The 13,336-nt window shown below is 43.0% G+C and overlaps 1 protein-coding gene across 1 annotated transcript in view; it reads right to left on the bottom strand.

The window, feature by feature from the left end:
* GALNT17 (polypeptide N-acetylgalactosaminyltransferase 17) overlaps window positions 1-13,336 on the bottom strand; it is a 387,132-nt gene that overhangs the window by 189,787 nt on the left and 184,009 nt on the right. Inside the window, exon 3 of the mRNA XM_032216602.1 lies at window positions 3,561-3,727. Coding sequence (XP_032072493.1) covers window positions 3,561-3,727 — 167 coding nt within the window. The remainder of the gene's footprint in view (window positions 1-3,560; window positions 3,728-13,336) is intronic.

The following is a 13,336-nucleotide window of genomic DNA, read 5'->3' as shown; positions in this document are numbered from 1 at the left end:
AAGTGTTGCACCTTTATGATTCTTGATGAATGTATGTTTTCTTTTTATGTATACTGAGAGCATCCGCACCAAAGACAAATTCCTTGTGTGTTCAATCACACTTGGCCAATAAAGAATTCTATTCTATTCTAGTCTAAAATATATATATATAGCAGCTACCTATCAAACAGCTTTGACTGTTATCTTATCACAGCTGACTGTTTTTCATTCAAGCTTTTCCAAGCATCAAAGTCAAGTGATTGGAAACTCTCTTCTAGAGTAGCAAGAAGCTGCAAAGAGGGGAGATGGGCGGCATAAAAAATTAATAAATACTTACATAAGACTATAACAGGAGTGTAAAAAGTAAAACCAAGTGAAGCGATAGACCCTTGTCTATTCCAAGCTGGAACTTGTCAGAAAAGGGTTTTTTTTTCTCCTAGAAAAGAAAAGATATTGGGTTCCCACCCCCCGCCCTTAGTCGGCTTCATTCCAGGAAAAGATGGCCATTTTGCAGAATTTTCTCCTAATTTGTCTCCCTTCCCTTTTCATTTCCCTCCTATTTTCTCCTTTCCTGATAGAATCAAGATCACATGAAGTGTTAATACCACTTTATAATAATGCCTTGGTAAGACCCCACTTGGACTACTATATCCAGTTCTGTTAACCACAATATAAAAAAATGTTGAGACTCTAGGAAGAGTGCAGAGAAGAGCAACAAGGATGATTAAGGGGCTGGAGGATAAAACATGAAGAATGCTTACAAAAATTAGATCTGTCTAGTCTAATGAAAAGAAGGAGGAGAGGAGACATAGCAATAGCACTTAGACTTATATAGCAATAGCAATAGCAGTTAGACTTATATACCGCTTCATAGGGCTTTCAGTCCTCTCTAAGCGGTTTACAGAGTCAGCATATTGCCCCCAACAACAATCTGGGTCCTCATTTTACCCACCTCGGAAGGATGGAAGGCTGAGTCAACCCTGAGCCGGTGCGATTTGAACAGCCGAACTGCTGGCAGCTGGTGATCAGCGGAAGTAGTCTGCATTTGACCACTGCACCACTTCGGCTCTTACATGATAGCAGTGTTCCAATATTTGGGGGTTCCTTACAAAGGCGAGATGGGTCAAACTATTTTCCAAAGCACCAAAAAGCAAGATAAGAAACAATACATAGAAATTTACCAAGGAGAGAACCTAGAACTTAGAAGAAAATTCCTAATGGTGAGAGCAGTCAACCAATGGAATAGTTTCCCTTCAGAAGCTGTAGATGCTCCATCACTGGAGGCTTTCAAAAAGAGTCTGGACAACTATTTGTCTGAAATGGTACAGGGTGTCCTGCTTGAGTATGGGGTTGGACTAGAAGACCTCCAAGGTCCCTTCCCGATTCTTTATTCTATATTATATGTTCTATCTGATTCCTGGCAAAAAATAAAAAACCTGCTTAAAAGGTAAAGGTTCCTCTTGCACATATGTGCTAGTCATTCCCGACTCTAGGGGGCGTTGCTCATCACCGTTTTAAACAGCCAGCGTTATCTGAAGACATCTCCATGGTCATGTGGCCGGCATGACTAAACGCCAAAGGTGCACAGAATGCTGTTACCATCCCACCAAAGGCGGTTCCTATTTTTCTACTTGCATTTTTACGTGCTTTCCAACTGCTAGGTTGGCAGAAGCTAGGACAAGTAGTGGGAGATCACTCCGTTACGTGGCACTAGGGATTCAAACCACCGAACTGCTGACCTTTCTGATCGACAAGCTCAGCGTCCTAGCCACTGAACCATCCTACCACGTCCCTACAAAACCCAGCTTAGGCTGATGCAAAGCTTTCATTCAAAGGTTTCATTTGAAGGCAATTTAATTGTCTTTTCCAATGGAATCTTCATCTGAAATGCCTTAATCAATTCAATGCATTGAGCAGAACCAGTTGCCAAGAAATGTTCTTAAAGGCTCAATGCTTGCACTGAACTGAGGCTTTCAATAGAATCAGTTAAAAGTGTTCAAAGCAAAGATTCCGATTACTATAATTATAATTTAAGTAATGATAATTTTGCCATTCTTCTATTGAAGGTGGTGGGACCAATTTCTCCATCAAATTGAACATGAATAGCAAAAGCAAGAAATGTTGTGTGCTTCCTCATCTAGGGAAGATCTATTGAGAATTGTTCCCCTTGGGGAGAACATGGAAATAGACTAGAGACAGAATCGAATTCACATGAAGTACTAGTGCCACTTTATAAAGCCTTAGTAAGACCATACTTGGAATACTGCATCCAGTTTTGGTCACCATGTTATAAAAAAGATATGGAGACCAGTAGTGGGTTTCAATTTATTTTATTACCAGTTTGCTTGTGTGCGCGCATGCGCAGAAGTGTCCGGGCAGGTGGGTGGAGCCTCCCGCCAACGCGACTACTGGTTCGCCCTATCCAGGCTGAACCAGCAGAAACGCACTTCTGGTGGAGACTCTAGAAAGAGTGCAGAGAAGAGCATCAAAGATGATTAGGGGGCTGGAGGCTAAAACATATGAAGAACAATTACAGGAACTGGGCATGTCTAGCCTAGTGAAAAGAAGGACTAGAAATGTTCCAATATTTAAGAGGCTGCCACAAAGAAGAGGGGTCAACCTATTTTCCAAAGCGCCAAAAGGCAAGACAAGAAGCAATGGATGGAAATTAATCAAAGAGAGCAACAACCTAAGGAGAAGTTTCCTAACCGTGAGAACAGTTAACCAGTGGAACTAGCTTCCCTTCAGAAGTTGTGGGAGCTCCATCACTGGAGACTTTCAAAGAAGAGACTGGATAGCCACTTGCCTGGAATGGTATAAGGCAGTGATGGTAAGCCTTTTTGGCACCAAGTGCCCAAACTGGAATGGGTGTGCATGCACGTTCGTGCGTATGCCGGAATGCCAGTAACTCAAAGACCAGCAGGCCTGTGCGCATGCACACACCTTCCAGCTGGTCTTCAGGTTTCCGCCAGGCACATGTGCACCAACCAGCTGGTCTTACTTGTGCACCGGAGCACCAGAAACGCAAAGACCAGCTGGACGGAGCATTCATGCCTGGTTTTGGCTGTTTTCCAGCGCTCCAGCGCCCATGAAGACCAGCTAGCCAGCACCCTGGAAAGCAGAAGAGCAGCTGGTGATGGTGCTCGTGCCCACAGAGAGAGTTCTGTGTGCCACCTCTGGTACCTGTACCGTAGACTTGTCATCCCAGGTATACGGTCTCCTACAATTCTTGAGTGGGGAGTTGGGCTAGAAGACCTCCAAGGCCTCTGTTATTCTGTTATATGTGGTTATTACTTTCTCTGTGGTGGCTCACTCGTATCATGAAACACATTTCCTGCAGAGATAAGTGCTCACATCCCTCCTTACATGCCACGAGCAAGTAAAATTGGTGCAATGCCACCATGCTTTTGGTATTAGTTTACTGTGGTTAGTTGACTGTGGTATTAGTTGACTTAGTACAGGACGTTTGATTATAGTACTCCAGCAAGCTAAAGATATTGTTCAAATAAATAAACATTGAGCATTTTGTAAGTCTCCTGCCTGCTTGGTCTTCCCCTGACCTAAAAAATTGAGCTCCATACCTTCATCGCTGTTGTCATCTACAAGGATGATCTCTTTCAAGAGGTGAGCTGGAGTGTGATTTAAAGCGCTGTGAACTGAACGCAGGATGACGGAAAGCGCCTCGTTGACAAAGATAAAAATAATAGAAATCTGTGGGAGATCCTTTGCATACTTCAGCTCTTTACACCTAGAGAGACAGAGGGAGGAAGAAAGATTAGCCGAAAACTTACAAAAATTACAAAAACAAAGAAGTAGGATCCATAGTAACCATACCTGCCTCACTTGGAGGGGAGGAGGAGGAGGAGAAGAAGGAAGAGCTGGAGCAGGAGGAACAGGAGTGGAGGAGCAGGAATGGAGGAGCAGGGAGAAACAGGAGAAAGAGCAGGGAAGGGGAAGGAGCAGCAGCAGCAAGAGGTGGAGGAGGAGGAAAAGGAGGAGGAGGGGGAGGGGGAGGAAGAGCAAGAGCAAAAGGAGGGGAGTAGGGGGAGGAGCTGCAACAGCAAGAGGAGGAGGAGGAGGGGAGGAGGAGAGGAGGGGGAGAAGCAGCAGCAAGAGGAGGAAGAAGAGGGGGGAGGGGAGGAAGAGGTGGAGGAGGAAGAGCAAGAGCAGGAGGAAAAGGAGGAGGAGGGGGAAGAGGAGGAAAAGCAGGAGGACAAGGAGGGGATCAGCAGCAGCAAGAGGAGGAGGAGGAAGGAAGGAGGAGGAGAAAGAGGGGGAGGAGGAGCAAGAGCAGGAGGACAAGGAAGAGGAGGAGGAGGATGGAAGGAGGGGAGGGGGAGAGGAGGAGCAGGGGAGGGAGAGCAGGAGGAGGAGGGAGAGCAGGAGGAGGAGGGGAGGGGGAGAGGAGGAGCAGGGGAGGGAGAGCAGGAGGAGGAGCAGGAGACTGAATTGAAACACAAGTAATCCTTGTTTTACAGCAATTCATTTAGTGCCCATTTGAAGTTACAACAGGATTGAAAAAAGTGACTTATTAGCCTTTTTTCATACTTACAACCACTACAGCATCCCCAGAGTCATGTCATCATAATTCAGATACTTGTCAACTGACTTGTATTTATGACGGTTGCAGTGTCTCAGGGTCATGTGATCCCCTTTTGTGACCTTCTGACAAGCAAAGTCAAGGAGGAAGCCAGATTCACTTAACAACTCTGTTACTAACTGATCAACTGCAGTGATTCACTTAACAACTGTGGCAAAAAAGTTTGTAAAATGAGAAAAGCAAACTTAACAACTGCCTTGCTTAGCAACAGAAATTTTGGGCTCAATTGTGGTTGTAAGTTGAGGACTACCTCCATTCCAATTCAATCCGTGACATACAACCGGTGTCCCAAACCCTTAGGAAGATTTGCAACCATCAAAGTATCAAATTCAGTCAGAACTATCTGGTAGACAATGCATAAATAACAATAGTATTAATAGAACAAAAGAATCCCAGGCCTGAAATAGACATATTTAAATTTGGAAATATTACGCGGCTGCCAAAAAGTTATTATAAAACTGCTCACTATGCTTGGGTGTTTACTACAGGTTTTCTAAGCCAGTGTAATTGACAGTGGAAAGGGAACTTCAAGTCAACATCCTCCCATCTTATGTAACTTTGTTTCTGAACCAGCCCTGCACTGGTCAGGCCTTCATATAACAAAGACTTTCTCTTCAAAGGACACAATCCAGTATACAACTGCTGAAGAAAAAGTAAATTCTATGTTTGGAATAATCAAGAACAGAAGGGAATAGCAATTACATTTAGACTTACATAGACTTTTTATGGAAGGCTGAGTCAACCTTGAGCCTGGTGAGATTCAAACTGCCAAATTGCAGGCAGCCGAAAGTCAGCAGAAATAGCCTGCAGTACCACATTCTCACCACTGCGCCACCATGGAAAGGTGGAATTATCACTATAATTATGTCCTTATACATATCAGTAATGAGACCACCCTAGCATTCTGTCCAATGTACCCCCAGAAAGATATTTTAGAGGAAAAAGATCATGTGATCATCTTTTGTGATTTTCTGACAAAGTCAAAGGGGAAGCCAGATTAACTTGACCATGTTACTAACTAAATCATTGCAGGGATTCACAGGGAAGGATGGTAAAACGAGGTAAAACTCCCTTAACTCCCTTAATCCCTACTGGATCAAAAAATGAACAAACAATCTCAATACATAATCATACACATACTCCCTGCAGCCAGGATTGCCTTCGCACAAAACTGAAAAAAAAAATCAATACACCCTCAGATGAAACTACAATCAGGAAAATACTCAAATGAGCAGAAATGGATAAAATGACAATAGAACTAAAAGAAAGAGAAGAATCGGATTTCTATAAAGTATGGAATAAAATGTACAAGTGGCTAGAAATCGGAAGCCAAGACAGAAAATAGAGAATACAAATATATGGAGATATAAATAATGAATACTATTATAAGTGTTAATATTATGTTTGTTACATTATAGGACAGGGTTATAGCGAGAGGAAGGCAATGCAGAAGGGAGAATTATAAAAGCTAAGAAGGAAAGCCAATATAGAAAGCTGTAAAATTACTGTATATTGTTATGTATGTTCTGTGTTTTGTCTTATTGTGGTTTTTTTTCTTTGCTGCGGCTTTCCTATTGTTTTTAAAAATCAAAACATTTAATAAAAAATTTTTTTAAAAAAAACCTCTTGCTTATGGCAGCAGAAATTTGAGCTAATTGTGGTCATAAGTTGAAGACGGCCTATAATTGTAAGACAATAAACAGTCAAGTATCAGCAAGGTACAAAGCAGTGATGGGTTTCAAAAATTGTTCGAACCTATTCTGTGGGTGTGGCCTCCTTTGTGGGAGTGGCTTGCCACCCATGTGACTGGATGGGAGTGGCTTGCCGCCCATGTGACCGGATATGAAGATGCCGACGACACTTGTCAGAACCACCTTAAATTACCTCACACACAGCACTGGCATGCATAGGAATATGATGTAAACTTCTTTTTTAAAAGGCATCTTTGGTTTGCGTTAAAACAACTTCAACACACGCAATGTTCTGATTGCACCACAAACGCAGTAGTCATCCTTACCTTTCACAGAGGCACTGAGTTTTATAAATAGGAGCGTGATAGTGTAGAATAATCATATCCAAGGACCAGTGGTGGGTTTCAAAAAAATTTGGAACCTCTTCTGTAGGCCTGCTTTCCGGGTCCACTGGTGGAACCTCTTCCAACCGGTTCGGTAGATTTGACGAACCGGTTCTACCGAATAGGTGCGAACTGGTAGGAACCCACCTCTGCTGTCCACCATGAATTTGGCTGGTCCCCTTTCATAATCAGTTCAATTGGTGACATCAATGTTTTCATTTTAAAATGGCCATAGCAAAAATCCTATTATTTATTCCTGGACTGAATTCTCTGCAGTCTATTCTATTTCCATATTAATCTCCATCAAGGGGGAAAAAAAACCCACTTGGATGGAATTCTAAAAAGCATTTTAAAAGCATTTTCCTTTTAAGATACGCACTTTTAAAATGCATTTCGCTGCTCTGTTTCAACCAAGAGTGGCATCAAAATATCCACGTGTGAAAAGCCCAATGGGGAACTAAGTTTCTTTCTGCACATTAATCCATGAAGAACAGATCAGGACAATTCACATTGGAATTCGCATTATAGGTTATTCTTCAAGCATCCTTCTTTTGCACTTCAGTGGCAAGGAACAAAGAAAGTTATCCAGCCAACTGATATTTTATTTATTTTTCTGAACTGCAAGCCAAGGTGATCTTGTTAGATTGCAATCTCAAAATAAATTCTTAGATCCAAATGCAGATACAGTTATGTCCACTCCATCATACATGCTCCATTGGAATAAACAGGAATAGCCATAAGCAGAGACAAGGAATTTATCTATAAGGTAAAGGTAAAGGTAAAGGTTCCCCTCACTCATTAGGATTTTAGGATTTGGATTTATTTCATTTATATGCCACCCTTTTCCCCAAAGGGGACTCAGGGCAGCTCACAACTCAGTCAAGGGAAAGGAGGTACAAACAGGGGATAAAAAAGACAAACAAACAATACACAATTTAAAACACACAACAACCATACCATACGAGAAGGGGGGCAGAAGTTCTTTAGCCCCAGGCCTGATGGAATAGCCAGGTTTTAAGGGCTTTGCGGAAGGCCTGGAGGGTGGTGAGGGTTCGAATCTCCACGGGGAGTTCGTTCCAGAGAATTGGAGCAGCCACAGAGAAGGCTCTCCTCCGGGTAGTCGCCAGTCGGCATTGGCCGGCGGATGGAATTCGGAGGAAGCCTAATCTGTGGGATCTGATCGGTCTATTGGAGGTAATTGGCAGCAGGCGGTCTCTCAAGTACCCAGGTCCAATACCATGAAGGGCTTTATAAGTGACGACTAGCGCCTTGAAGCGTATCCGAAGACCAATAGGCAGCCAATGCAGCTTGCGGAGGATAGGTGTTACGTGGGTGAACCGAGGTGCACCCACGATCACTCGCGCAGCTGCATTCTCGACAAGCTGAAGTCTCCGAATGCTCTTCAAGGGCTGCCCCATGTAGAGCACGTTGCAGTAGTCCAATCTAGAGGTCACAAGGGCACGAGTGACTGTTGTGAGGGCCTCCCGGTTCAGGTAGGGCGCACCAGGCGAACCTGGGCAAATGCCCCCCTCGTCACAGCCGACAAGTGGTGTTCAAAAGTCAGCTGTGGGTCCAGGAGGACTCCCAAATTGTGAACCCTGTCTGAGGGGCATACTGTTTGACCCCCCAGCCTGAGAGATGGAAAACTTGGCCAATTAGTAGGAGGGAAACACACCAGCCACTCGGTCTTATCCGGATTGAGTACAAGCTTGTTAACCCCCATCCAGACCCTAACAGCCTCGAGGCACTGGCACATCACGTCAACTGCTTCACTGAGTTGGCACGGGGCGGACAGATACAACTGTGCATCATCCGCATACTGATGGTATTTTACCCCGTGCCGTCGAATGATCTCACCCAGCAGCTTCATGTAGATATTAAACAGGAGGGGGGAGAGGACCGAACCCTGCAACACCCCATAGTTCAGGGGCCTAGGGGTCGATCTCTGCCCTCCAACCAACACCGACTGCGACCTGTCCGAGAGGTAAGAGGAGAACCACCGTAGAACAGTGCCTCTCACCCCCACCTCCCGCAGTCGTCGCAGAAGGATACCATGGTCAATGGTATCGAAGGCCGCTGAGAGGTCAAGGAGCACTAGGACGGAGGCATGACCTCCATCCCTGGCTCTCCAGAGATCATCGATCAGCGCGACCAAAGCGGTTTCCGTGCTGTAGCCAGGCCTAAATCCCGACTGGAAGGGATCTAGTGCTAGTCGTTCATATGTGCTAGTCGTTCCCAGTTCTAGGAGGCGGTACTCCTTTCCATTTCGAAGCCGAAGAACCGGCACTGTCCAAAGACTTCTCCGTGGTCATGTGACCGGCATGACCGAAGGTGTGCGGAACGCTGTTACCTTCCCACCAAAGGTGGTTCCTATTTTTCTACTTGCATTTTTATATGCTTTCAAACTGCTAGGTTGGCAGAAGGTGGGACAAGTAATGGGAGCTCACTCCGCTATGCGGTGCTAGGGATTTGAACCATCCAACTGCTGACCTTTCTGATCGACAAGCTCAGCGTCTTAGCGAATGAGCCACCATGTCCCTTCTATATATTTATATATTTATCTGTACTGCATTCTAAAGCAGGGATGGATAATCCACAGAAGACCATTTATGGCATCCAACTGACTTCACGCTGGGAATAAATTTAGAATGGCATGGCCTTGGTTTAGGGAACTAGGAAGATGACCTTGGAGAACTTATTCAGAAATCAGGTCAAAAATGAAGGCAAAATGTGCAGAACCACGTCCTGAGCTGACGGAGAAGGGAAAATAACAGCACTAGCTCTTCGCTGATTCCCTGGGTTATGAGAGGGAGGGGTGGAAAAACACAACCAGGTTTGCAAGCTTCTGATATTATAGGCAATCTCAGTGAAATCTGGTTCTTGTTTTCTTGAGAAGTCTGTTTTCTGATCTGGACAAACTTGAGAGGCTGACATGAGGAGAGAAAGGTTGCTTGAAGCTTGCAGAGACATTGAACTCATTAAACACACACACATATATACAAAGACAAATGCCAAATGGCAATAGCATTAAGTCCTATTATAGCTACAGCACAGATTATATACTGCTTCACAGTGCTTTACAGCCCTCTCTGAATAGTTTTACCCAGTCAGTATATTGCCCCCAACCATATAGGTCAGTGATGGCAAAACTTTATTTTTCCTCGGGTGCCAAAAGTACAGGTGCACACGATAGTGTATGCCAACACCCATAATGCAATGACCCCCACAGGCTCCACTTCCATGCATACATGCACAACACACCCCATGCTCCCCCCCGCACATGTGCACACAACCCCCATTTTGGTGCTAGCAGGACTCCCTGAAGCCTCCTGGAATCAAAAATGTGGGCGTCCCGCCAACCTCCATGTATGCGCACACAATCCCCCACTCTCCCAAGTGTCTCCCAGCAGAGACCCAAAAATCAGCTGGCCATCAGGAGGCACGCACATGTGAGTGGAGATGACCTGGGCGACAACTCACGTGCCCACAGAAATGGCTCCACATGCCACCTGTGGCACACATGCCATAGGTTCGTAATCAAAGATATAGGTCCTCATTTTACCAACCTCGGAAGGCTGGCAGGCTGAGTCAACCTTGAGCCACTGAACATTGAGCTGGCTGGGGAATTTTCGGAGTTGCAGTCCACCAGGCTTAAAGTTGCCAAGGTTGGAGACCCCTGGTTTAGATAATGTTTTCTTCATCAGTCTAGGAACCACTTATTTACAGTACCAATAGCTGTGTGTGAGAAGTGGAATGATGTCTATTAAGTTAGCCCTTGCAGCAACATTCATCCCAAATGTTCCCCTGGTTTTGAAATCAAATTAGTACCAAAATCAGTGTGCCCACTCAAACAGAGCTACGTGAGTTGGTCAATAGGAAGGGCATCAATAAACAAACAAAAAAACATACACTGTACTACATGCATGAATATTTCATTGATTGATTGATCAAATTTGCTTGCCAGCCATCTCATTGCAAGGCGATGCATTCACTGCTGCAAAATTTACTCTTATTTAGATATATGGCCTGCCCTTCAGATATTTCATAAGAGCCGATTGCCACAAACGGTTAGAAGAGCTATCAATCAAATAATAGAAGTAGCTTGAAGCAGAAAGGACTTCTGAGGAAGAATGGTGAAGACAGCGTTGTGAAAATCAGGGCTGATGCTTGTGGCTAAGGACAGGGAACTGACGAGTAGATTAGATCTTTTGACCCTCACTGGACAAAGAGAGGATACTAGATTACCAAGATGTGCTCTTTATAGCAATAGCACTTAAGACATATATACCACCCCATAGTGCTTTACATCGTTTTCAGGGTGGTTTACAATGTCAGCGTATTGCCCCCAAAAATCTGGGTCCTCATTTTACTGACCTCAGAAGATTGAGTCAACCTTGAGCCTGTCAGGATCAAACTTCAGGCTGTAGACCAGTGGTGGGATTCAGCCAGTTTGCACCTATTCGGGAGAACCGGTTGGTAACTTTCTAAGCAGTTTGGAGAACCGATTGTTGAAAGAAATCTCCTTTTGTTTTTTCTCACTTTACAGGGATAATCCTGTAAGGAAGGCAGGAAGGAAACATTCTAGTGTTGTTTCTAGCCTAATCTTTATTGCCCTTCTTACAGAAATTGCCTCTCTGGTTAACCCTTATTACATTGTCACAGCTAAGGTGAAGCGCCCATCAACGTGAGTGATGTTGAGTTGGCCATGCCCACCCAGTAACATGACCACCAAGCCCCACCTATCCTGCTGGTCATTAGGGCAGAGAACTGGTTGTTAAATTATTTGAATCCCACCACTGCTGTAGACAGACACTTGCCACAGCCACAAACAGAACCTTCCAAAAGTTTACACTTCCCTTGCTAATCACTTTCATAAACCATCTATTAATTGCTTTAAAGAAGTTAGATACCTGCAAAATGACAAGGCTGAGTGGGTGCCTTCAGTCCTGGATGCAAGAAAATGAAGGTGTATCTTCAAAACAATTAAGAATTTAAAAATAATAGCACAAAGCAAGACAAAGTTCTGGCTACAGAAAATTTTAAACAGATTAATGGCTCAGAAAATATTCAAATATTGGGTGAGATATTGAATATCTCTGAGAACGAGATGGATGATATCTAAAGTTGATAAATAACTTTGAATATGAAGTCTTTGAAATTAATCGTAAAGAAGAAGTGCATTCTTGTGGGAAAGAAAAACAGTTTTTTGATACTGGAGACATAAGATAAGCAATTTATAAAGGCATTATAAGACATTTTTGAGGAACTGCACTGGGACTTTGAATCAATAATGTCAGCTGTGTTCCCAGAAGAGGTTGTTACAGAAAAAGCATATTGGAGAGCAACATGGAAAAGAATCGAAACAAGAATTTGTCATTAAACATTTTTTTAAAAAAATGGATGAGGTTTTAAAGATTGAGAAGGAAATAAAAAATGACAATTGCAGACAGCAATTGGAATAATTTCTTCTTGCTGGACTTAACGAAAGATGCTGTTTAAGTTTTGGAGAGAGAAAAATGAAGGAAGGATCCGCAATCATCTGAATAGATTAAGAGCAAGATTGTTTTACGTCAAAAGAAGAAACCCAAAACTGATTTATGCGATTAGGGTAAAAATGGGATGTCATTTGGGATGGTTCTTTCTGTCTTAGCTGACATCTGGCCTGGGATAAAAAATGTACACTGGATTTGCTTAACATAGTGTTTACTTTAGAGATCCTAATCTGATAGCATTGAAATTGGCTTTGTATCTAATTAAATCTTTCCACTTAAAGTAAAGGGTATTTGTCAGCTTGTTCTCTTGAAAGGAGGAAATGTCCTTCTATCATATTACATTTAATCTTTTGTTCATGCTAGGATGCTGGAACCACTTCTTGCCTTCTAATTGTGGATTTGCTTAGACTGTAGTTAAGAGTTGAGATGTGAAATGCTGAGCTTTATGTTTGTTAATTGCGGTTATTATTTTAGGGCTCTGGACTTTTTGCTGACACCTGGAGTGGAGAGGATGCTACTGATTGGATTTGCCTACAGTTAAGAGATGAGTTAAGGGATCAAGAGCTTAATATCTGTTAATTAAGAGACAATAAAGAGATAGCGGAATTGTTTTTTATTTGTTGTAATGACTGGGTAGTTGCTTTCCTGGGTATTTTTCCCTTTGATTTTGTTTTCTGGTGACTTTTTTACTTCTTTTGTTACTTAGTTTGCATTATCTTTTATTATTTAATGAAAATTTTAAATAGAATTATTTTTTTAACACTTGTAAATTACCAGGTGATGCTAGGATTCTGTCTGTCTATCTATCTATCTGTCTGACTATCTATATCAAAAGCTGGACAATTAACCGTCTGGTCAGTAGTTGTCATAATACAATTAATCTGAATTAGTTTAGTCTAGTCCTGTATTTTACAGGAATTAATGAATTGAATAAGAGAATCTGCACAACTCCCCTTGCCAACCAGATCCGGTTAACTGTGGTTAAAAGTAGAATTTAGGTCTTGCTTCAACTTGCTTCACTTTCCGAAAATTCACTTCAAGAGATTCCAAAAGACCTGCAAAATACCAGGCCACAGGCAATCCATGTCCTAAAGGTCAGAGGAATCCCCTAAGAGACAATAACAACCACAGAATCCTCTTAAAATGAAAAAAAAAACTTTTTAAATGTCAGGAAGAACTGAAGAGAGCTGC

Source organism: Thamnophis elegans, chromosome 4 (genome assembly GCF_009769535.1).
Source record: "Thamnophis elegans isolate rThaEle1 chromosome 4, rThaEle1.pri, whole genome shotgun sequence".
NCBI classification, from domain to species: Eukaryota; Metazoa; Chordata; class Lepidosauria; order Squamata; family Colubridae; genus Thamnophis; species Thamnophis elegans.
Note: the sequence above shows the minus strand (reverse complement) of the source record. Positions and strands in the feature narration are given on the sequence as shown.